General features: G+C 57.9%; 2 protein-coding genes across 14 annotated transcripts in view; one reads left to right on the top strand and one right to left on the bottom strand.

Moving 5' to 3' along the window:
• The window catches only part of PGS1 (phosphatidylglycerophosphate synthase 1), a 44,560-nt gene that overhangs the window by 20,592 nt on the left and 895 nt on the right, over positions 1-23,073 (top strand). For 5 of the 9 annotated variants that reach the window (XM_067021675.1, XM_059046475.2, XM_067021677.1 and 2 more), the window contains 3 exons: positions 8,418-8,566; positions 13,023-13,151; positions 17,933-18,589. In XM_067021675.1, the coding sequence (XP_066877776.1) occupies positions 8,418-8,566; positions 13,023-13,142 (269 nt within the window). In that variant the 3' untranslated portion in view covers positions 13,143-13,151; positions 17,933-18,589. Of the gene's footprint in view, positions 1-8,417; positions 8,567-13,022; positions 13,152-17,932; positions 18,590-21,610; positions 21,683-22,050; positions 22,186-23,073 lie in introns of those variants that run through there. The other 4 variants (XR_010838265.1, XR_010838266.1, XR_010838267.1 and 1 more) reach the window with 4 other exon arrangements.
• The window catches only part of DNAH17 (dynein axonemal heavy chain 17), a 110,819-nt gene continuing 104,943 nt past the window's right edge, over positions 17,198-23,073 (bottom strand). For all 5 annotated transcript variants that reach the window (XM_059046474.2, XM_067021672.1, XM_067021671.1 and 2 more), the window contains 6 exons: positions 22,099-22,278; positions 21,545-21,730; positions 20,249-20,431; positions 19,712-19,855; positions 19,081-19,306; positions 17,198-18,025 (listed from right to left, as the gene is read on the bottom strand). In XM_059046474.2, coding sequence (XP_058902457.1) covers positions 17,778-18,025; positions 19,081-19,306; positions 19,712-19,855; positions 20,249-20,431; positions 21,545-21,730; positions 22,099-22,278 — 1,167 coding nt within the window. In that variant the 3' untranslated portion in view covers positions 17,198-17,777. The remainder of the gene's footprint in view (positions 18,026-19,080; positions 19,307-19,711; positions 19,856-20,248; positions 20,432-21,544; positions 21,731-22,098; positions 22,279-23,073) is intronic.

Raw genomic sequence — 23,073 nt, 5'->3', positions numbered from 1 at the left:
TGGATAGTGGGAGGAGCTTTGAGCTCTGAGGGCACCTGTGTGACTGGCGAGCTGCACAGACGCACGTCGAGAGCGCTGGCTCGTCTGCCCTGTGGCTGGGTCGGTGCGGGGGGTCCCTTGTCACTTTGGGGCCCCCAGTGTAGCTTGGCCCATCAGTTCTGAGTGTGCCGTGGGTTATTTCCGTGAAGCTGCGCTGATAAACGTGCAGTGACTCCCCAGTTACCGTTGAAACAGAAACACCCAACCGGCTTTTCCAGTGTGTCTCGCCTTTTCCCGGACTGGCATGCTCCAGCCGCTCCCTCCTGCCTGCCGCACGCCCGCCCTGCTGCGGGTGGAGCCCTGCCACCTGGCAGCTGGCTTAGTGGGGAAGGCCAGGAATCCCAGGGTGTGTGCAGTAGAGGGGGAGGGGGAGAGCACGATGGGACACGTGGGGAGGGGCTTCTGCGCAGACGACACCTCACCCTAACAGCAGGAGCCAGAGGTCACTCAGTGCTGAAATGAGAGGCCAGGCCCTTCCCTGCTTAGTGGCTGTGCTCGGTAGTGGGGAGTCTTAAGTCAGCCCCCCTTTCTGGCTCATCTCTTGATGGTCACTTCCCCCAAAGCAACCTAGGACAAGGAGCAGGTGGCGCTGGATTTGGACTGTGGAGTGGTGGGTGGACCATCTACTGATTGCCTGCCCTGTGCAGGGGCCATGCTGGGTGCAAGCGGTGTGTCTGCGTTTGGGCCCCGGAAAATTCTTCCCCATGGCTGAGTAGCCTACACTACAGCTCCCTTCCCCAGGCTCCTGCAGGGCAGGCCGGGGCTGATCGCGGCTCCTCCTGCTCCCAGAAGCCCTTGGGCGACGAGGGGGAACGGGGATACCGTGTTCCTGCTTCCAGATCCTTGCCCTCCGAGAGCGCTGTCACCGCTGCACGCCTCTGGGAGTCAGGCACCCCTAGGCTCTGGGTCTTGACTGTGTGTTGAACCTGATTGTGGCCACGTGCGAGGCGATGCAGGAAAGCTGCGCTCGGTCCAGGCCTGTGGACGCTGGCAGGCGAGGTGGGGAGAAACAGCCGTCTCGTGGGCAACGGCCACGCTGGTCCACGGGTGCTAGTGGATAGCAGCGCAGTGTGGTGGCGGGAGGCCCCGAGGGCTGGGGTGTACTCTGTTGTTCTCCGCTCACCGAGTGCCACCAGGAACATGGAGCCAGGGGTGTGTGCTCGGCTGGCTCTGCCCAGGGGCCTGAGTGGAGGCCGCCTCACTGGCTACTCTGTTGACTTCCTAGCAGACTTGAAGATATATCCCATTTTAATAAGTTGAGCTGCTTCAAAGAACCAGAGGGACCTTCCACTCTTTAAAGACATGTACTAGAGACCCCTTTGGCAATGTGGTCCCATCTGGTTAGTTTTTATTTGGAGTTTTGCAAAGGGCGCGTATTTGATATGTCAAGGAGACCCTGGGTAAGCATGATGTGGTGGAGAGGTTATCAGGATGGGAGTCTCGAAGCCTGGTTCTTAGCCCAAATGTACCTTTGGCGCGAGTGGGGGGACCAGGTTCAACTTCCGTGTCAGCTGGGGCGACGGCTTTGGGTTGTACTCAGGAGGGAATGGCGACATGCATGCATTCGAGTTTCTGTGAAGTGACCGTGCGATTATGGGCGAGAAGCGGAGTCCCGGGGGTGGTGGCAGGGACGCCGTGCGTGGCGTTGGAGGGCTGGGACCCCTGGCGAGGAGAGGCATCCTCCTCACCTGTAGTTTTGTTGCTGATCTCCCCATGGGTCAATGAAAGGCGACACTGAACCCGGAAGTCTTATTACCAGCATCTGCTTGGCCTCAGGAGGGCTTTGGGGGTGTTGGAGGGTAGGGATCCACCTTTGACATCCGTCAGTTGGCAGCTCTTCTGATTGACGGTTTGTCAGCTTCCTGTTGCCCGGCCTTCGTTCCTCACCTGGTGGGTGAGGTGGGACAGGGTTCTGGGAGCGGGGGAGCATTCCGACCTGATGGGGAGGGGAGCACCACCAGCTCAGGAGTTTAAAGACTTGGTTTTTTTTAGAGCAGTGTTAGGTGCCCAGCAAAATTGAGAGGAAGGTACAGAGAGTTCCCGTGTTCTCCCTGCCCCCAACACATGCACAGGCCCCCCACTACATTTATTATAATTGATGAACCCACAGAGACGCGTGATTGTCACCCCGAGTCCGCAGTTTACATCAGTGTTCGTCTTGGTGGTGTACGTTCTGTGGGTTTGGACAAATGTACAGAGTAGTTTCGCTAACCTAAAATCCCTCTGTGCTCTTTTTTTGTTTGTTTTTTAAAAAATACATTTATTTTACTTGTTTATCTTTGGCTGTGTTGGGTCTTTGTTGCTGCGCATGGGCTTTCTCTAGTTGCGGCGAGCAGGGGCTACTCTTCGTTGCTGTGTGCAGGCTTCTCGTTGTGGTGGCTTCTCTTATTGCAGAGCACGGGCTCTAGGTGTGTGGGCTTCAGTAGTTGTGGCCCGTGGGCTCAGTAGTTGTGGCATGCAGGCTCTAGAGCGCAGGCTCAGTAGTTGTGGTGCACGGGCTTAGTTGCTCTGCGGCATGTGCGATCTTCCCGGACCAGGGCTTGAACCCCTGTCCCCTGCATTGGCGGGCGGGTTCTTAACCCCTGCACCACCAGGGGACCCCCCCCCCTCCCCGCCCCTGTGTTCTTGTGCTCTGCCTATCTCCCCCCACACCCCCAGCCTCCGCCCTGGGCAACTGTAGATTTTTTAAATTGTCTCCATAGTTTTGCCGTTTCCAGAATATTATACAGTTGGAATCATACATACTGAAGCCTTTTCAGACAGGCTTCTTTCACTTACCATGCATTGAAGTTTCCTCCATGTCTATTCATGGCTTGATAGGTCATTTCTTTTTAGCGCTGAATGTATTCCATTGTATGGATGGACCACGGTTTATCCTCTCGCCTACTGAACAACATCTCAGTTGCCTCCAGGGGTTCCCCTTTTAAACTTGGTCCTGGTTGAGAGTAGGGTACAGGGAACCAGGAGCAGGATGGCTTTGTCAGAGGTTGTGCGTGTTATGTCTACCTTGTGCCAGTGAACTAACCTCTTGAGGTCTTGGAGAGGCAGCAACTTCAGGGGAGTCTGAGTGAGTATGAAGTGTGTCTAGCCTAGTTCTCGCCTCTTCTTAGCTTTCTGCTCCATGGAGAGGAGGGGGCTGAGAGGTGGTGTATGCACCATCATGGGATTTCTTGCTGTGAGAGCAAGGGCCACATCCATGCTGGGGCACGTGGGCTCTGCCTGCTGTTAAGATGTTGACTTTGATTTCATCTGGATGCAATATTCCAGCATTAACAGCACGATGTGTGTGGCGAGGGTGGGGCAGGGCCATTGGATTAAGAGATTTCTGGCTCCTGCTGACAGAGGAATCTGTTAATGATTGTGAGAGTTGTCACTATTTTTACTGCCTTCCCGATAGGCCACTTGGCATGGCACCCAAAGGTGAACTTGTAGTGAGAACCGGGGCAGCTCCATCCTGTCTGTGGGGCACAGGTGGGACAGCTCTCACCTGGGGATGGGGGTGCGCCTGGGGCAGTGCCGCTCACCTTGGACCGAGTAGGTACCAGCCTCCGGGCCTCTTGGAGTGTTTTGGTTCTGTTCGGGCCTCAGAATAGGTGATGCTTATTCATTCATCTGAGGTTAGGACTGTGATGTCTTCTGTCCCCTCTTGTTTTTACAGGGATCTGAGAACCCTCTGAAATTTCTTGCAGAATCTTGTGGGGGGGAGGAGAGGGAGGGGTGCATAGTTTTGAATTTTTCGTGGAGAGATCCTCACAGAAGGTCTCTAACCTGAAATGTTCACGTGCTCCTGCTGTAGAACCTCAAGGCCCTTTATACTTAATCATTTGTCGGAAGAGGTATTTTTATCCGCATTTTATTTATTTTGTTCAAACAAGTATTTCTTGAGGGCCTGCTGTGTGCCGGGCAGCATTCAGGGCATTGGGGATAAATCACTGGGGCCTAGGCTAACTCCCTGCCCTCAGAAGGTGTAGGTTTTACTGGGAAGCAGATAATAAGTGGATGAATCTATCCAAATACAGCGTCAGGTTGTGGAAAGGGCTTTGAAGACCGGGGCTTCCCTGGTGGCGCAGTGGTTGGGGGTCTGCCTGCCGATGCGGGGGACGCGGGTTCGTGCCCCGGTCCGGGAGGATCCCGCGTGCCGTGGAGCGGCTGGGCCCGTGGGCCGTGGCCGCTGAGCCTGCGCGTCCGTAGCCTGTGCTCCGCAAAGGGAGAGGCCACGGCAGTGAGAGGCCCACGTAACACCAAAAAAAAAAAAAAAATGAAGACCAGAGCAGGAGGGGCTCCAGGTTGAGGGGGATCTGTTAGATGGGGGTCAGGGAGGGCCTCTCTGAGGAGGTGACACTGAGCAGAGACCCCCGCGCAGGAGATGTCCGGACAGAGGGAACAGAGCGTGGAGCCCCGAGACTGCACTAGGCTTGGAGGACACCCCCTGGGCCAGGGTGGTCAGAGTGGAGGACGGGCACCGAGCTTGGAAGGGGCTTGGAGGCCAGGTGAGCCTGGGCTGCGGGCAGCCTGGGGCTGTCTATCTGCTTTACCCCTCAGCACGATGCTGGGACTGTGAAGGGCCGGCGGCGCGAGCAGGGTGGAAGCAGGTGTCTCTCTCCCTAAAGTGGAGGCCAGGGCGTGGGGCAGGGTGTCTCATTGCAGAGCTGGGAGGCAGTGGAAGTTGTTGGCCTCCAAGTCCAGTCATCTCTGTACCCACGGCATGCTCCCTTGGTGGTGAGACCTGCTGTCCCCGGTGCTGAAGTTCAGAGTCTCCCGCCCCCCGCCCAAAGGCACTTTCTCCCCCCCTGTGCCGTCCTTGCTGCTGCAGAGTCTCTCCCTGATCCACTGGTTCTGGGAATGCTAGAGGTGTTGGGCCCAAAGGTCAGGCCCTGGGATGAGGCCTTGGGGCTTGATAACAGGTTTATGGCCGGGCTGGGAAGTGCTGTGTTTCCTGACAGTGAGTCCCTGCCCGGCAGTCTCACCCTTTGTGTGTATTCGCCCCGACATCCTGAGTGGCATTGTGTGTCTGGCTGGAGGTTCTGACGGCTCAAGAGCTCAAAAGGGCCTCTTGGGAGGGCCTCCCCTCCCCGAGTGAGAATTTCCCAGTTGTCTTCAGGGCACAGACCAATAGCTAAAAACTCCTGACTTGGTGATCTTCAATCTAGAAGGACTCTTGTTCATAGCAGCCCCCCTGTCCCGGGCTCTCTGAGGCTGTGGGCCTCATGTGGAGCTGCTGGTGGCACTGCGTGGCATCCCCCTCTGGCTTCCCACGCTGCACTACCCCCCACCCCATCACGGCACGCCAAAGGGTGGCCGTCTCGCCATTTATGGTCTTTATTTTCTTTTTGATGGAGAAAGACCGTGCAAATGAGACTACAGGGAAAGTTGGTTGGGTGACTGCAGGCCTCACCAAAGTGGTCAGTAGGCTAAAAAAGTGCTGCCTCTTTAATCCAAGCACTCACCTGAAGTCCACCCTGGGCCCGAGAGGAAAGAAGCTGAGGGAGGCAGAGGTGGCAGAGGGAAGAGAGAAAAGAGAAGAAGTAGGTGTATGTCATACCTAACCAACAGGGTTGATGCTACCCCACGGAGCGGAGACTGGTTCTTGGGGAGGGTGCTGAAAAAGTCTTCAGCAGGGCTAAAAAGCTCCTTCAGGGATCAGGAATGGAAACAGGTTGAGAAGCAGTGGTCCATACTGGGGAGCTGCGGGCTGGGCTGAGATGGGCTGCCTGCCTCTGATGGCTGACCCATAGGTGGCCTCGAGAGGAGGCGGTCTGCATTTAGGCAGATTTTGCAAATAAGTACGTGTAAGACCAGGCCCTTCCCACCTTCCCTGCGAGACCCTGTGGTCTGGGAGCCTTGGAGGGACACAGGGTCATGGTGGCAAGTGACTTACACCAGCCTAACCCCACGTCACCCATGTGGGTGTTGGGCCTCCCTAGTCCTGGCTGTCACCTGTCCCCTCTCTGAGTGGGCTTGGGCAAGCCAGCTGGACAGGTAGCGCCAAGCAGACCCAGTGTCTTTAAGGGGCCAATCTTGGCATCAGAAGAGCTGGAACAGGGAATTGCCTGGTAGTCCAGTGGTTAGGACTCCGGGCTTCCACTGCAGGGGGCACAGGTTTGATCCCTGGTTGGGGAACTAAGATCCTGCAAGCCGCGTGGTGCAGCCAAAAAAAATATACGAAATAATAAAATACTTTGAAAAAAAGAAGAGTTGGAGCAGTAGCGACAGGTGGAGAATTTCGCCTTGTCCTGCCCCGCCCTGGGCTTATGGAGGGCTGGGGCCTAGTGCAGATGGAGGGCCTGTACTGCAGAGGAGGAGGCTCGGACCCCCCTGGGCATCAAGCGGTGTGCCAGGGCCAGCCTGCCCACCCGCGTGGTCTGGCTGCGTGCTAAGGTGGGCCACACGGTAGGTGACATGCAGCGGCCCAGCGGAGCAGGCTACAGTCGATCGAGCGATACACACGGGCAAGCCTGTGGCTTTGATGTGGCCCCTGCGTGTGTGTGTGTGTGTTGGGGGGATGGCGGGCGTATTGACAGGAACAGGCAGCAGAGAGTCGTCATCTCTTACCCAAGACGTTCTTGGAAATGCTCCTGTTCTGAGTGAGAATTAGGAAATGGCCTTCTATTTTAGGAGCTTGGTGTGTGTTACATCTTGTTGATTTGCTTGTGTTGCTCCTGCATGCCTGTGTGCCCTTTGAAAGGGTCACGTTGGCAGGGGAGAGACCCGTGGTGGTGGGAGGGTGCGAGGAGGCCGGCCCCGTGCAGGGTGGCCTGCAGAGGAGCCTGGGACTGACGTGGCCACACTGGGCGTCCTGGCCTGGGCGCTCTTGGTGCAGCGTGGAGGGAAAGATAGAGGCCAGATGCAAGCCCGGGCTCGCCGTAGGAGGAAGGAAGTCTGGGCAGCAGGTGTCCTTGAGAGGTTAGGTTTGGGGAATAGTCTTTTGAGGAGAAGTAGTCCTGATGGGGCCTGGAACTCAGAGGGGATGGAATGGGGTGCAAAGCAGAGGACCTGCCTGCCGTGTTTCAGGTGGCATATGTAGGATTCTGAGAGAATCCATCACCTTCATTACAGAGATGTCGCCGTGGTGTTGTCAGAGATGGCGAGTTCCCGGGGCTGGGGGAGGGTGGCGGGCAAGGCAGGAGCCACTACCACATGGCTGCTCGCACCGAGCCCTGCTTTTTCCTCTGTCTGTGGTATTAACTGGCTCATTTTCTAGCAAAAAAGGGGGAAGCAGTGTTCTCTGGGGTGGGACTGAAACGGACAGGGCCTCCCAGGTTCTCTCGTGCGTTGGCCTCTCGTGACCTCTCGTCTGTCTAGCCTAAAGCCCCGAGCCCCTGAGTGAGGGAGAGTCGAGTGGCCCTGGGGAGGCAGGGCCCAGCTTGTCTTCAGGTAGATGCAGCAGGTAGATGCAGCGTGGAGTAACCTGAGCTCTGTTTTCAGGCCGGGGCTCTATCGGCTGTCCCCCGCCCCAACATCCTCTTAAAGGGCCCGTGCTGGGCTGCTCCTCCCCTTGCAGGGACCCTTAATAGCTCGGCCAGACCCAGGCTCCACCTTGAGAGATTTGGGACAAAATCCCAAAGGAGCCCAGACACCGAGGGCTCTGACTCAGGGGCCCATGGAGTGCTCCTCTGGGAGGAGGTGGGAGCCGGATCAGTCCCCTCGCCTCTCTGCCCTCTGCTCTTGTAAGGGTTGTGGTGGGGGCGTCCTCACGCCAGTTCTAGGAGGAAGGACAGATGCCCTCCACCCCGCAGGCTGCTCACGGCCTGCCTTGCCAAGTAACCTGCTCTTAAACCCAGTCCTTCATCACGCCTGTAACCGCCCCACGTCTGCCGGCTTGGGTGAAAGCATCTCTGTTCCCGAGCCCATGGGTCAGCTGGCTTCTTTCCTGAGAAGCAGGTGTGACCTGAGCTCTGCTGGGCCGCTTTCCCTCCGGGCCTGCGGAAGGACAGGGGAGGCTGGATGGTGGCCAGGACGCGGCTGAGGCAGTTCGGAGAGCGGGGATTAGAGGTCCTGTGCTCTCTGGGAGGGGCTCTGGTAGCATTGCGGGCTGGGTGGGGGTGAGAACAGAGCCTGAGCACGGCATCACCAGGGTCCTTTGAAGAACCCGCTCCTCGCCTTGTCGGGAGCAGAGGCCACAGCGAGCCACGCGGCAGAGAGGGGAGCGTCCCGGGGAGCGTCCCTAGTGCCAGCTGCCCCGCCGACGCTGCAGTCCCTGCGCCTCCTGGCAGCACCCTGGGCTGGGCAGACGTGGCCCCAGCTTAGCCCGTCCCCTCGGTGTCTTGTTCACGCAAACCCCGTGGGGGGCTGCTTTCCTCTTAGGTTGGAGCGCGACTGGAGAGGCTGTGGCAGCTGCTGTGCTCACTTCCTGTCTGCACGTTTCCTTTTCCCTGCAGGCCTCTGGCTGTACCTGGCAGGGAGCAGCCTGCCCTGTCTCACGTTGATTGGCTCTCCTAATTTTGGGTACAGGTCGGTTCACCGGGACCTGGAGGCCCAGATCGCCATTGTGACGGAGAGCCGGGCCCTGCAGCAGCAGCTTCACCAGGTTGGTTGGGGCAGGTGGGACCTCCCCGGGGGGGTGGGGGGGCCTAGCTGGCTGCCAGGTCCCCGAGGGCTGCCTCTGCCGTCGTCTCCTGCCGGGGGCTGAGCACAGTGGGAAAGAACCGGGGTCCTCTCGCGTGTCCTGGTGGCTGGTCCTGAGGGACGCCTGCTGCAGGGCTGTCCTTCAAAGCCCGGGCCCTTCTGCCTCCGGCCTGGGGCTCGCTCTTGCCCTGCAGGGGCTCCCCCAACCCCTTATATCCTGGGGGACATTTTCTTTCCCTGCACGGGAAGGTAACACTGTTCTCAGTGGCATGTGAGTACGGTGCTGGTTCCCAACCTCTTCTGAGACTGCGGATCGACTGTGAGAGGGGGTAAGGAGCCAGGGTTACACAGGACCTGGGTCCGTTAGGGAAGAGCTTCAGGCGGCCTCGGTCGTTTCTGATGAAGACCCTCGCCAGAAGGTGCTCCAGAGTCGGGGGAGGGAGAGGCAGGAGGCAGCGTTGCCACCCAGGCAGAAGGGGCACGCAGGGAGCCAGAGTCTCTGCACGTGGAGACAGAGAACCCGGAAAAAAGAGCCGAACCTTAGAAGGAACTTAGAGGCCCGTGCAGACAGAGATGGTTCACGGGGAGCTAAGCCGTTGCGAGCGCTCTGACAGTCCCGTCCACAGATTTCTGTCTGTGCCCTCGAGTCAGCAAGCACGGTCCTGTTGCGCCGAGAACTTGAATTCTGTTTATTTTAGTTCAGATTGTTTCACTTGGTAATGATCTGGTTTGGGATCGACCTACAGAGGATCTGGTGGAGGGACTGCTCAGAGGTGTGCCTGGCCAGGCGCAGGGGCCCCTTGTGGCATGTTTGTGGGGGCCGGTGGTGGGCGGGACGCAGTGGAAGTTCGTGGCTGCCTCGCCTCCTGCCCGTGTCAGGGGACGGAGGTTGGGCAAGGCAGGCCCGTTACCAAGGTGTCTTGGAATTTCTGTGTTGTTTTTGTCACGCTCCTAGTTGTAACAGGATTTCTTTCCTTAACAGTTGTGAGAGGGGAAGGCAGGCATTTTTCTTGAGAGCGGGGACCTAGAGCCTGAGAGAGAACCGAACTTGCTTTGTCTGGTTTGGTGGGCGCGTTAGGTGGCCCACCGAGGACCTCCCGCTCCCCTGGGAAGAGTCTTCCCGGCACGGCTCACGGGAGAGCGGCCCTTTCTTCCGAGGTGGGGCTGGAGAGTCATGGGGGACGGGACCCTGAGCCCCTGCTGCCGGCTGCTGGAGACCCATGGTCAGGTTGGGGAGGGGGGGGCAGGGGAGAGCACCATTTGCTCCCTGGGATAGGAATGTGGCACTGACTCCCAAAGGGGCAGCGGTCTCGGCCTCCTTTTGTGATGGGCCTTCTGTTTAAAGTCGAGAATAACTCGACTTTAAAAGTCGAGTGCTTCTGTGTGAAAGTTAGTGCTTCTGTGTGAATCTTCGCATTTGAGCACCTGCAGCAGTGCCGTTGAACTTTCGAGAATGCAAGCACAGCACCTGTGTATGTGAAACCTAGATGGTCCTTTGGGCTCACAAATTTGTGACCTTGACAACAAAGCCTTTCCAGGGAAGGTGCCAGCTTCCCTCCTGAGTCATGGGAATGTAGATAACACTGCCGTAGGGCAGCCCTCAGAAGCGTATAGACTGAGTTAAGCTTTTATTCTTGTGTTTGGGAACTGCTGTTGCGAAATTGTTGGAGCCTTTGTTGATGGACGAGGAAATGGTAACTGCCTTGTTCCCCGGGATCTGCCTCCTGCGATCTGGGAATCTTGTCAGTGACTGAGTGGGGCCGTGGTGCCGGGAAGGGCTTCACGACCAGGGCCGAGAGGAAGTGGCAGCGGTCGGGCTCTGGGTGGCCAGCGGGAGAATCTGATCTGCTCAGCAGATCACAGATGCTATGGTGAGGCTTCCAGCAAGTGAGGAGGTGCCAGTAGGGGCCGGCCGGCTTCAGAGCGGGCTGGGTTGAGAGGAACAGTGGGGTCTCCTGGACTTGCGCCTCGGTTGCTGAGAGCCGGGTTTCCTCAGACGGTAGCGAGTGGTCAGTGTGAACGTGGCCTCTGGCGAGGACCAGGTCTCTATGGGTCTGGGCTGATTTGGGGGAGCAAGTCTCTGCCCAGGGTCCCGGTGCTGGCCGCTCTCCCCCACTTCCTGGGTAAGGGGACTGAACCCACATCCTGGATCTTGAGAAAAGCTAGGCCGGTTGTGGTCAGGAGCTGCTTTCCCAAATGACATATTTGGGATATTTTCTTTTTCTTCCCAAACCTGAATCCCAGCAGCTTTTGATGGTGGGAGGGTGGCAGTTCATGCGACTGCAGTCCTTCGGTTCTTTAGAGGTACGTTGATTTCTGTGCCTTTGAAGTGCAAAAATGCATTTCTGGAGAACTCCCCCTGTGTATTCATATACTGGGACTGCAGCCACCCTCCGGAGAGGCCCGTAGGATGCCCGGTGCTGGGACTGCCCAGCCGCACAACCTTCCCCGAGCCCAGAAAGTCCCTAAAACCCCCGTCTGCCCGGGTCCCTGCTCTCAGAAGCTGCCTCTGGAGTCCTCCTTGGGACCCAGGGAAGGGCCCTGTTCATGTCACACTGGGCACCGGAGTGGGGAGGTATTTTTATCCGAATCCGAAGTCCCTCCCTTCACTTAGTACGTACAATAAAAACTGAAAGCTTCCTGGTTTTGTTCAGAGGACACGGTTTTTACCACTTGTGACCTAAGAAAGACTCCCTTGAACGGCATTGTAACCTCAACCAGCTGACTTCCTTCTCCATCCCCGTGTGGAGTCTGTGAGGAAACTTAAGTGTTTCTGGTAATTTAATTGAAATCTTGGCTGTGTATTCATTGGAAAACATAAAGCTGGAGCCGGGTCTGTGGAGACTTCTGCAAAGCAGCCCCCTGAGACCGAGGCTGGCTCCTCCATGAGGCCCATCCAGCCGTGGTCAGCAGGCGGCTGGCAAAGTCTGAAGCGCCAGGGACCCCCGGCCCTGGGAGCACCGCTCACAAGGGAGTGAGCGCAAAAAATGTGCAGGAAGACGTGAAGTCGGGCACTAGATTTCCCCAGCCCGTGACGGGAAGAGCTGTGGACAGATTCTGTAGTGGCCTGGAGGGCGCGGTGTCCTTCATCCTCTGTTCTCACTGGGTCAGAGGAGTTTGCCAGGGACGTGGCTTCCGTTCTTGCCCCCGGAGAAGAGAGCGTCCAGCTCCCAATGGGATGGTGCGGTGGCATCCACTGTCCCCTTGGGGCTCCTGGTCCGCAGTGGACAGGGTGTTTGCAGAGCCAGCGTTGGGGGACCCTCACCATAGTGTGGGATAAGTCAGTATTTTATAGATTAAAGGGACAGGTTCAGAGAGGGACGTCACCACTCCTGGGGGTGGAAACAGAATCACATCCCCTGACTGCTGCCGTGTGCCCTTTGAAAGCTTCAATACCTTATTAAGGAAACACAGCACTTGTAGGGTGTAATGTTTAAAAAAGAGGCAGTTTCTCCTCTCAAAGGTTCTAAACACAATTTAAGACGAGGCTTACATCAGTGTTTTTAAACTTGTTTTTAAATATGAAAGTAACACTCGTTCACTGTAAGAATGAAGACGAGTTACAAGACGCTGACCCTTTCATCCAGAGAGAGTCACTGAAATCGTTGTGATCGTGCCTCGCCTGTCTCGTCCTCTGTGCGTATGGAGAGGTGGAACTTGTTTTCTTCTTCTTAACGAAAGTAGGATTATATTGTGTAGGTTAACTCATATCCAGTGTCTTTGACTTAATATATCTGTGCACTTTCCCGTATCGCTAAGTAAATGTTTTTTAGAGTATGATTATCTCATGGTGAATGCTGATTTGTCACATGGGTTTATTATATTTAATTAGCTGGTTGGTGGACATTTAGGGGGTTTCCAGGTTTTCTCTGTCATAAATGTTGGTGTGATAAATATCAGTACATGAAAATCTTAGTGCATAGTTATTTTCTCCGGATAAACTCTTGCAAGTGGAGCTTTTTAAGGCTTTTGGTACTTGTTGCCAAATTGCTCTGACAGACAGATGATTCGAGCCCCCTTTCCATTCATTCCATCAGCATGTCCGGGAGTGCCTGTTCCCTGGGCCTTCATCAGCAGAGGGCGATGATGTTACAAAACAACTTTTTGCCAGTTTGAGAGAAGAAAAAACTGTGTCTCATTTAAAGAAAATCTCATTATTTTAATTGGCACTACCTCATTTAGTGAGGGAGAACTTAAAAAAAATTTTTCCACCAGCTGTATTTCTTCAGCTCTAAATTGCCTGTCCCACACACGTCTTGCTTGGTCTTAAAAATTTAAACACACTGGCTTCTTAGCTTTTCTAAGGAGTGCGTACAGGGGTGACCTGTGCTGGGGCCCCCATGGAGCCCCCGGGCCGGCAGGCCACACGTCCCCTGGTGCTGGAGCCGACCCCTAACCCGTCTGTCCCTCTTCCCCAGGAGCAAGAGCAGCTCTACCTGAGGTCTGGTGTGGTGTCCTCTGCCACCTTTGAGCAGCCGAGCCGGCAGGTGAAGCTGTGGGTGAAGATGGTGACGCCGCTGATCAAGAACTTCTTCTGAGAACAGCAGGTACTGACTACCAGGCTGGCCCAGTGCGGTTTCCCAGGGGGTCACTAGGGGGACAGGGGGCTCCCCCCAGCGGGGGTCCACAGGGCCTCTCGCAGGGACTCCAGGGCCCTTTTGTCCTTTTCTTGGTTACATGTCCAGGGGTGTATGTCTGGGCTCGTGGGTGGTTGTTGAGGTTTTGGAAGCCTGGTGCTAAGTGAGGCAGCCCTTTTACCTTCTGCCACGTCCTGGGGCTGTGGTGTGGTCAGTATTGTGGGGCACGCTTATGCTCTCCCGTGCCTGGGGGCCGGAGGTGGCCCTGGGGTGAGGGCCTGGTGGCCGGCGGGTACAGAGGTAGATTCTGTGCCCCCTCCTCGCCACTGAGCACGCCGTTCCGAAGGCTGTGGGAGCAGAGGGGCAGCGCCTGGTCAGGAGCGTCCTGGCTTGCTGCCCTGGGCCGCTGCAGCTGCCAGCATGAGAGGCCCCGGGGCTGCCGCCTCATCTCCCTGACGTTTCTGTGATGTGCACTTGCGGAGATGAGATGCTGTCGTGCTGGCAGCTGGTAGCAGGACATGCTGCACCCGCCCAGGAGCCGTCCCCTAGCGGCTGGGCCTCTGGCCGTGTCCCACGGGAGGACGAGACGAGGCCTCTCCTGGGCTGCCCCTTGGCTGTTCGGATGCCGGGAGGCCAGGCAGGGTGCAGCTGCCGTCGGAGGTGGGGTGTCTCCTGAGTCACCTGTGGGTTCCAGATCCCTTTAGACCCTGACCTCCTCCCGTGTGGCCCCAGATGGGATCAGTCTCCCGGGTGGGATGTTCTGGGCCGGACTTTGCTGGTCCAGCCCACACTGGGGGGTAGGGGGGTGGGGGGGTGGGGAATGGTTGGGCCTTTGGCCTGTGGGGAAGGGAGAGGGGAGGCGGGAGGACAAGGATAAAGGGTCGAGCGGCCGAGCGTCGTCCGCGTTGGCACTGTGTGCGGCCTGCGTCCCGGTACCGTGGTTCTCTTTTCAGCCTCGCTTCAAAAAATTTTATTTGCTTCATGTTTTTCTCAGCATTTTAATTACTTTAATTTCATTCAAATAACTTGTGGATTCAGAGGGTAAAATACCGAAAGGCCAACAAGATGCAGCTGCCCTTCCTTCTCCCTAGCAGCCACTTTTGACTCTTTTACCTGTTTCTTCTGATACCTACCCGTGTGCTCCTGCGCCGCCCCCAGTGTCTCTAGGAGCAGATTTCAGAACCTCCCTGCCCAGTCCCCACACCTTCAGGTGCTTGAACCTTGCTCAGAGAGAAGGCCTCACAGCGCCAGGGCATGGCAGCTCATCCTTGGGGCTGGGGGCAGCAGACGGGATTCCATCCCCGCCCACCTGCTCTGGAGGCAGCTTCACGTGTCTCCCTCCAAAGGGCTGGCGGCTACGATGGTCGCGTTCGTCCGTGGGTCCTGGGAGGCCGTGGCTGGCCTAGCCCGCGCCACCTTGCTGTGCGCGTGGGGCGCCGGCGCCAGGAGCCCCTCGTCTGAGACGGCGCACCACAGTCCCTGCCCTGGGCCTGGGCAGAGCTGCAGGCTTTCGTGGTGGGGAGTTGGGTGGAGCAGTGGCCACTCCATGCTGCCTGGGGGCAGCAGCACATCAGTTAACACTGTTTGCCTCCAAACCAGTTATTAAATTGTCCTGTGGGACAGTGAGAGGAGGGAAGCCAAAAGAATGTGCCTGTGCCAGGGCACTGGGTTTCTGTTTGGAGAGAGGCTTTCGGTAAACAGCGTTTGCATTCCTGCAGATGCTGTGGGGCCAGAGCAAGCATTGTGCCACGGCCTGGCTTGAGCAATCCGTGGCTGCTCCCTTTGCGAGCTGCTCGCTTCGTCTCTGCCGGTTGCCTTTGGTTCGGTCCTGGGCGGGGCCCTCCCTCTCCTCCCCCCCGCCCCCGGGCGCTCGCCCCAGCCAGGGCCCCTACCCTTCCACCCACCAGGACTGCTGCGGGGCGTCACGGCACCTTCAGACGCAGCATAGCTTTTGTCCCAGGCTCTGTCTCCCCAAGGCTGGATTGCAACTCCAAGCATCTCTCGCAAAGTTCGAAGAGAATTTTGTCATCTACCCACAGTGTGTAGAGTGTAGAATAAGTGTTTTATTTCAGGCTCTAAAGGCAAAACTGGAAAATCTCCCTATTTTGTGGTTATTACCAGGGATGAAAATGAGTTGCCTGGTGGCCACTGGCAGTTTTATGTCCTCCAGTCAGAGTGGTGGCTCTCCTGGCCTTCCAGCCTGGACACGAAGGGCTACAGTGACCCCTCCTGGCCAGCAGAGGTGGTTGCCCGGTGCCCAGGCTCTGGGGGCAGGACTCCTGCCTTCCAAAGGGGTGGATTCTCCAGGCCCCAGGGAGGGAGGATTTGAGGGGCATTTTTCCTTCTCCCTCTTAGCCCCACCAAGGCCCCAGGATTGTTGTAAATTATTGGCCTCGGAATTAGGGCTTCTAGGACCTCTTCTTCACCCATGGATTGAGTGAATACTTGGAAAAAAGTTTTCACAAAACTACTTCATCATCAAGTTGAACTTAGAAGGAGGCCAGGTGGGGGTGGGGGTGGGGTGGTGCTTGCTTTACTCTGCTTTGAAGCTAGAAAACACCGAGGTGCCAGCCTATGGGCCCCCGCTGGAGTCTGTGGGCCCTGCTAGCTGCCTTCCTGTACCCCTGGTTTTCCAGTTCATCGTCGTCTCATTTTGTCTGCACCCATTACCTGGGTCCGTCAGATGGGGGCCTGTCCCAGGGCAGCGCTGGGACCAGCACTGCGGTAGCCACCTGCTCCCCTTGGGGCAGGAGCTCACGGAATGAGGCCGGATGAGGCAGGCCACCTCTGGCCCCTTCTCTCCTGGCGCGCGTGCGTGCGTGTGCATACCACCTTTCCTTGGCCCTGTCGCCCATGCCCTGGCCTCCCTGTGCCCACTGCCATGCTGCAGCGCTCAGCCCTGGGGTGCAGTGCCTGTGGACAAGCTCACCTTTTTGGAAGTCAGGGTGTCTCGGCTGCTGAGCAGCTGTCCCTCTTCTGCTGACGTGGGCTTTGTTTGTTCTTCATTTTCTAACTCTAATTAATTCCTAGATGGTGGGTTAGGTTGTTTGAGATTTTTCTTGTTTTGAGGTAGGCCTGTATCGCTATGAACTTCCCTCTTAGAACTGGTTTTGCTGCATCCCATAGATGTTGGAAAGTTGTGTTTTTATTTTTGTCTCGAAGTATTTTCTGATTTCCTTTTTGATTTCTTCATTAACCCATTGGTGTTTTTTTGGTAGCATGTTGTTTAGTCTCTCTGTTTGTATTTTTCCCATTTTTCTTCCTAGAATTGCTTTCTAGTTTTATACCGTTGTGGTTGGAAAAAAATGCTTGATATAATTTCTGTACTCTTAAACCTGTCAAGTCTTCTTTTGTGGCCTAGCACATGATCCGTCCTGGTTTCGAACGTTCCATGTGCACTTGAAAAGAATGTGTATTCTTCTGCTTTTGGATGGAACGTGCTCTAGTTATCTATTAAGTCCAACTGATCGAAGGTGTCATTTGGGACTACTGTTTCCTTATTGATTTTCTGGATGATCTGTCCATTGATTTAAAGGGGTGTTAAAGTCCCCTGCTATTGGTTGTGTTATTGTCAGTTTCTCCCTTTACATCTGTTAATATTTGCCTTATACATTTAGGTGCTTCTATATTAGGTACATATATGTTTAGTGAACATTATATTGTCTTCTTGTAGTGATCCCTTTATCGTTATATAATGCCCTTCTTTGTCTACTATTGTAGACTTTGTTTTAAAGTCTACTTTGTCTGGTGGCAGGAAGTGAGAACTGATGGTGGGGAGAGGGGAGGGAGACAAAAGACAACGAAGATGCTGCCCAGAACTAAGAGGGGACGACCATTTATCGTGACCTCCCAGGACACAGACGTGTTTAAAGTGGTCCCTCCCGTTCCCAGCAATTTCAGAAAGTGGGCAGTTGACAGGGAAGCACTTGAGCTGTATGGAAATGGCCCCTCCGTGGAATAGTTTGCTTTTTAGAATTCTGGGGCAGGGAGGCGGCATTACCATAATCGAGGGAGGTTTTCTTGCTTGAGAGAAGGAATAGTGCTTGAGGGGACGGTGCCTGTGGCAGTGGCCGCTCCTGTTTGTACGGGAATGGAACACCCTGGCCCTCGGTGGTGGGTGTTTGCAGGTAGCATCAGGCAAGGGTGTGACTGCCTCCAGCTCTAGCCCTACATGCCTCCGGTGGGAAAAGTAAACCCAGCTGACCCCGTGGAGAGTCAGGATTTGGGGGTTTGGTTCCTGGGATGCTCCCCTGGCTGCTGGGAATTGGGGCCTCACCCCCAAGCCTGTGCCAGGCCCCTGGTGGCCATCAGGCCGGAGGCCGGCTCAAGTGAATCAGACAAACCTGGCTAAGTGGCTTCATTGTTTTAATCCAATCCACACCCCCCTCTCCCAGGCTGCCCTCCACCCTCTGGCTAGTCTAGATGTGCGTGGTTATATAAAGTGCCTCGATTATTCAGGAGAACAAAAAGGCAATCATCAGTTCCTGTGAAAATAAGTGATAGTTGCAAGGCTGAGTTCCTAACTGTAAATTTGAAGTTGCGGTCAGGACCTGGCCCCGGGCAGCGTGGGCCTCGCAGCGGGACCCGGGGCTCCAGCTAGACCTGTAGGAGCAGCGCCACGGCTGCCAGGATCCACTTTGCTGCCTTCTCCTTAGTCTTCAGGTTAAAGGTCCAGACATAGGTGGGGCCGCGGACGCGTGTTTTGTACACGGGACACTCATAGATGTTCTTGGTCTCCATGCGGTCCACAGGGACGGCCTTGATGAAGATGACGGGCATGGCAGGCATCAGCTCTTTCAGCCGCGCTTCGGCGATGACTCCCATCTGCGTGTCCCAGCGAGCCCCTGCAGGGACAGCACGGCCGAGGGTCGGGGTGGCCCAGGGTGAGGTGACTGCTTCCCATCTGTCGTGCTGGCAGTGGGGGAGGGGAGGGGCGGGGCCTGGCTTGCACCCGCACCCCTGCAGAGATCGGCCAGGTGCCAGGGCCTGGGCTGCACAGGAATTGCTGCAAGCGGGGGCGGGGGGGGCGTCTGTAGGCAGAGGACGGGGTGGTGGGGGGTCGTGTGCACACGGCGTGACTGCCTGTATGTCTCGCTGTGCACCTCTGAGGGACAGATCAGCCCTAAAGCGTGGGGCTCCATTGTCTGTGTGCGTGGTGGTTTCAGAGCCTCACGCATCAGCCTTGTTCATTTCAGTGGCAGGAAATCATAACGCCAGCTGAAAATGGCAGACTAAAGCTCCCTGCTTCCCTCCCTATGTAGCGACTGTCCTACGTGTACCTGCACAGTATAAATATGTATATGCACATACAACTGTTACTGCCTTGAGCCAGACTTATTTCTGCTCACCCTATTTAATGATGCCTAGATTTCCTGTCTGTAATTCCAAAATAAACATGCAGAATGGTTGCTGCTGTGCTTGTCTCTGGTGATGTGGGCATAGGGTGGGGGAGTCGCTGGCACTCAGCTCAGAGTGGGCCTGCCGGCCGGTCCCCTCTGACCTTGCCCGGTGCGGGACAGGCGTGACGTGGGTGGAACTGAATGAGTGCCAGCCTCGCCCCCCCCTCCCCTCCCACCACTGCTGGGACCTGGCCATGTGATGGCCTCGCACAGGGCTCAGGGGAGGGGGCCGGCCGGGCCTCCCTGCCCTTGAACCTATGCCTTGGGGGTGCGGTGGTTGGACGGTAGCCCTCACAGAGGTGGGCTCCTGGACCCTCAGCCCCAGAATGTATGCCTGTCCTGGGCTCCAGGGCTGAGCTCCTCGTGGCCTCAAAACGGGGGCTCAGGTCTGCAGATGAGCCTGCACCGCAGCAGAGCCAAGCGGAGGCCGGCGCATGGTTGGGCTCCTCAGGCCACTGTGAGCCCACGTGCCCCGTGCTTCCCCTGCCGGTGCCTGTTACCTTCCATGAAGAGCCCGTACACGTAGGAGCCCTCCCGGGGGGGCGCGGTCACGTCCTCCCGGTTCCTCTTGGTCACCTCCACAGACAGACACATCTTGTCCAGTGGCCACTCGTTCTTCCGGGCCGTGGACTGCATGATGGCCGTGAGGAAGGACTGCGGGCTGAAGAAGCCGGCCAGCCACACGGTGGTGGGTAGCGTGAGGTCCGTCGTCCAGGCCTCGAGCTCCTGGAGGGGGAGGAGTGGGGCCGCGCTAGAGCCTCCCCGCCTCTGCGCAGACGGCTGCCTGCCCGAGACGCCCCTTCACGGTCTGGACGGGGAGAGCAGGGTCCAGGAGGCGGGGGAGGGCTCACGACGGAGAGGATTTGGGTCTGAAAGAGGCTGCTCTTCTCGTTCTCGCCCAGGCGCTCGCCCTTTTCTTGCTTCGGGGAGGAAGTTCCTGGCGCTGTCGGGCCTGCATGCTCGTGGTGTGGCCCAGGCCCTTCCGGCTGTGCTCCGATCAAGGCCAGGCCAGCGGGGGCCTCCAGGCCTCTGACGGGGACGCGTGTCCCCCCACCCCAGCCTCACTCCTCAGGCCCCGGGGGCAGGTTTGCTGAGAGTCAGGGCAGCGGCTCCCCAGAAGCCTGTCCTTACCCTGATGCGGAGCAGCAGGTCGGCGTACCAGGCCGCCAGGCCCATCCTCGAGGGGTAGGCCCGGGCCACCCATGTGTCAGGCACAGTGTCGTAGAACAGAGCCGTGGACAGGTCTTCCATGTCGGTCGTGATGGTCAGTTCTCCCTGAGGGACACGCAGACAGGGGTGCTGGGGCGCTCGGCACAGATGCGGACCCGGTCAGTCCTAGGCCTTGTTTCACCTGCTGTCAGGTGGGCGAGCCCCCCCCCCGCCCCTGCCCCCGCCCCGAGACTTGACGTGGGTCTGTACGGTGCCCCTGCAGATGCCCTGTGGCGGCCACCCCAGGGTTTCCTGCCAGGGAACAGTCCAGATGGCGTCCACGGCCACCTGGATGCCTCTGCAGACACCGTGAGGTGCCCGCTCCTCCGGACCGGGGAACGCGAGGTGCCGAGGCCCAGTGGCCTGGGGCTTGTGGGTCTTGTGTCCAAGGGAAGTCAGCCTGCGGTGGCCAGCCCGCGGCCCAAGTCACACCCCAGGTCCTGCCACCCCCGCGTTTACCTTCAGCCCCAGGCTCAGCTCCTTCAGCGAGCGGCGCATCTCGTTGGTCAGGGCGTTCATCCTCTCGCACTCTTGGAGGGCGACAACCGCGTAGGGGGTCTTCTCGGCGGCCTTGGCCGCGATCTCGGCCACGTTGAAGGTCTCCGGGGTCTTCTCCAGGATCTCATCCAGCACGGCCTTCACCTGGAAGCCGGCCCCCAGCCCGCCCATGTCACTGCGCCCGCACCCCAGTCCTCCCCCAGCGCCAGGGCCCGGGTGCTGCCCTGACGTTCAACTCCGAGCCCAGGAGCAAGGCAGGCAGAGCTGCCAGAAAAACGGGATCACGGAGGTGCAGCCCTGCGTTTGATCAGGGGAAGGTAATCTCGGCCATCGGGCTTTAGTGTTCTGGCTTCGCTGTCAAGGCCATATGGCTCTGGCCGCGGGAGCATCAGGCTGCCCTCACCTGGTGCCTTCAGCCGTCCCTGAATGCACTGCTTCCCTCCCCCATCAGACCACCTGGTGGCCGTGGGGTTGTGACCTTGTCCTTGGTGTGGGCTGTCTGCAGGGACCGTGCTGGGCACAGCCTCTCAAGGGGTGGCCCACGTGGTGGTCACGGGCACCACTGCCACCAGAGCACCATCAGCAGGTCTCTGGTTTCAGTCGTTAGACAAAGAAAAGGTCAAGGGGCCTCAGAGCAGAGAGGCTTCCTATCAAGGATGTGGTCTCCTTAACTGGGAAGCCCAGTACTTAGCTAAGTTTTAGTAGAGCTTGTCCGGGATATTTTAAGAAGAACCAAGGAGCCGCTGCCTCTTGAGACGGCAGAGGTAACCCTGACAGCTGGGAATTGATCAAATGCTCTTAACGTTGTCTGTGCTGTGCTATTGCCGTGAGTGTTCATGGGATCTGTCCCCTGTGCTCACCTAAGCACATCTGGAGGGACTGGTTTAAGCGTCTAGACTGCCCTGCCTGAGCCACATGTGCTGCCCTCCCAGGACTTCGGCTGCTGCCCTTGTGTTCGCGGGTTGAAGGGCAGGCGCTCTCGGCAGCCCAGCCAGTGAAGCGAGGAGCCGCAGGGAGGGAGGTTGCCCGGGCGAGTACGTGAGATGCCCCGCGTCTCTCTAGCTCAGCCCTCGCTGCTGTGTCTGGGCTGCAGCAGCCCGCTTGCAGGCTCCCCTCCCGCCGAGTTCCTGATCCCGATGTCTGGAGTGGGGCCTGACGAGGCTGCTAACAAGTTCCCAGGGGCTGCTGCCCGTCGTGTGGCCCCAGGTCCCAGGCCCTGCCCTTCCTCTGTTGCCGGATGGGTAGTCAGGCTCCTACCTTCTCCTCGCGAGATACCCCGGTGCCGCCGGCTCCCGACTCGGTTTCTTTGGGCTGCATTTCCAGGACGGTGCGGAACAGCTTCTCCGAGGTGACCGTCAGGAAGCCAATCTCTGCATTGGGGTGCAGGCCGTACAGGTAGGGGCTTTCGGGGGGCAGGTTCTCATTGATGTATTCGTGGTAACCCTGCAAAAGGAGGGGGGCTGGGTAAGCAGGGAGAGCTGTGCGAGCCAGGACCCGTGTCCTCCGTTTATTAAGTATCGCTTCCCAGAACGTTCTGTCCACGTCTTGCCCTCTGTACCAAACCTCATTTCCCTGACCCCCTTTTGGGGCTGCTCCCCAGCCACACAGAGGAAGTTTCCACTCTCCTGTGTGGAGGCTGCCTCTCAAGCCCCCTTATTTGGGCTGCCTGTCCACTCGCACGATTATCGGTGGTCCATCTGCGACAGAGGCTCTCGCCAGGGAGCCCGCGGGATGGCACTGACCTCTGTTGCTTTGTTTCACAGAGGGAGCTCGTGTGTAATGCGTTACCCGTCCCTGGAAGGAGCGCTCACCTTGTAGTCCAGGTTGGGGGGGATCTGAAAGCCCGGGGCCAGCAGCATCTCTCCCTCCAGCATCTCCGCCCGGATGTACTCCTCCAGGTACGTCCTGCAGAGCCGGCGGTCCCAGTCGTCAGTGATGTGGCCGCCGTACATGATTTCCCCAAAGAGGTAGCGGAGATCGTCCCAGGGCACCTTCGGAAGGGCGGCGGCCGTCAGGGGACCCTGTGCCTCGCCCCTTCCTGGGCCTGCCAGCCCCTCCCGTCACCCCTGCCTCCACCCGGGCTGCAGGGTCACCAGCTACCCTTGGTCACCTGGCCCTTCCTCCCCCCTGACTCGGCCACCAGCTCCTCCTTGACCCTCTTCCTGCCGGGCTCCTCGCACGAGGGGCTTGCCAGCTTCCCCGGCCTCCACCCCAGCCCCCGCCAGGACCGCCCGGCCGTGTGCCCGCCCCTCTCCTCTGCGCTCTCCCTTGACGTGACCTCCCCGATCCCGCAGGCCTCCCCCCGCCCCTCCCCCCCCAGCTCTCACACCCTCCCTCTGCCTGCGCCTCATGCTTGGAAATGCAAGTGTGGAGCCACCTGTGACCCTTCCCCTCACCGCCGTCTCCAGCAAGAGCGGTAACTCTTTGTGGGTGGGGTGTTGGCTCTTGGGCACCGTAGGTCTTTCTGGCCATGAATCACGTCCAGTGCCTTCAGGATCTATCGAGTGGGTCTACCTTCTGATCCCCCAAAGGGCCCTGGTTCCGATTATACCCCAGTAGCCTTGCCCACGCGTGCCCCTGAGGTCTCGGTGGCACAGCCAGCTCCAGCAAGTAGCCTCCCCGCCAGAACCTTGGCTCCCGGGCCCGAGGGAACCGGACCAAACCAGGTGGTGCACACAAGTGCGCCCCCTGGCAGCCGGGTCTCTCCGTGCATCCCCCCCTCGGCCACTCTCACTGCCCTCTGTTCAGCCTCTGCTTCCACGCTGTGCCCTCAGCCTGGGATGCCG

The sequence above is a fragment of the Kogia breviceps genome, chromosome 19 (assembly GCF_026419965.1).
Source record: "Kogia breviceps isolate mKogBre1 chromosome 19, mKogBre1 haplotype 1, whole genome shotgun sequence".
Lineage (NCBI taxonomy): Eukaryota > Metazoa > Chordata > Mammalia > Artiodactyla > Physeteridae > Kogia > Kogia breviceps.
The sequence above is the reverse complement of the archived record's forward strand: the minus strand, read 5'-3'. Positions and strand labels throughout refer to the sequence as shown.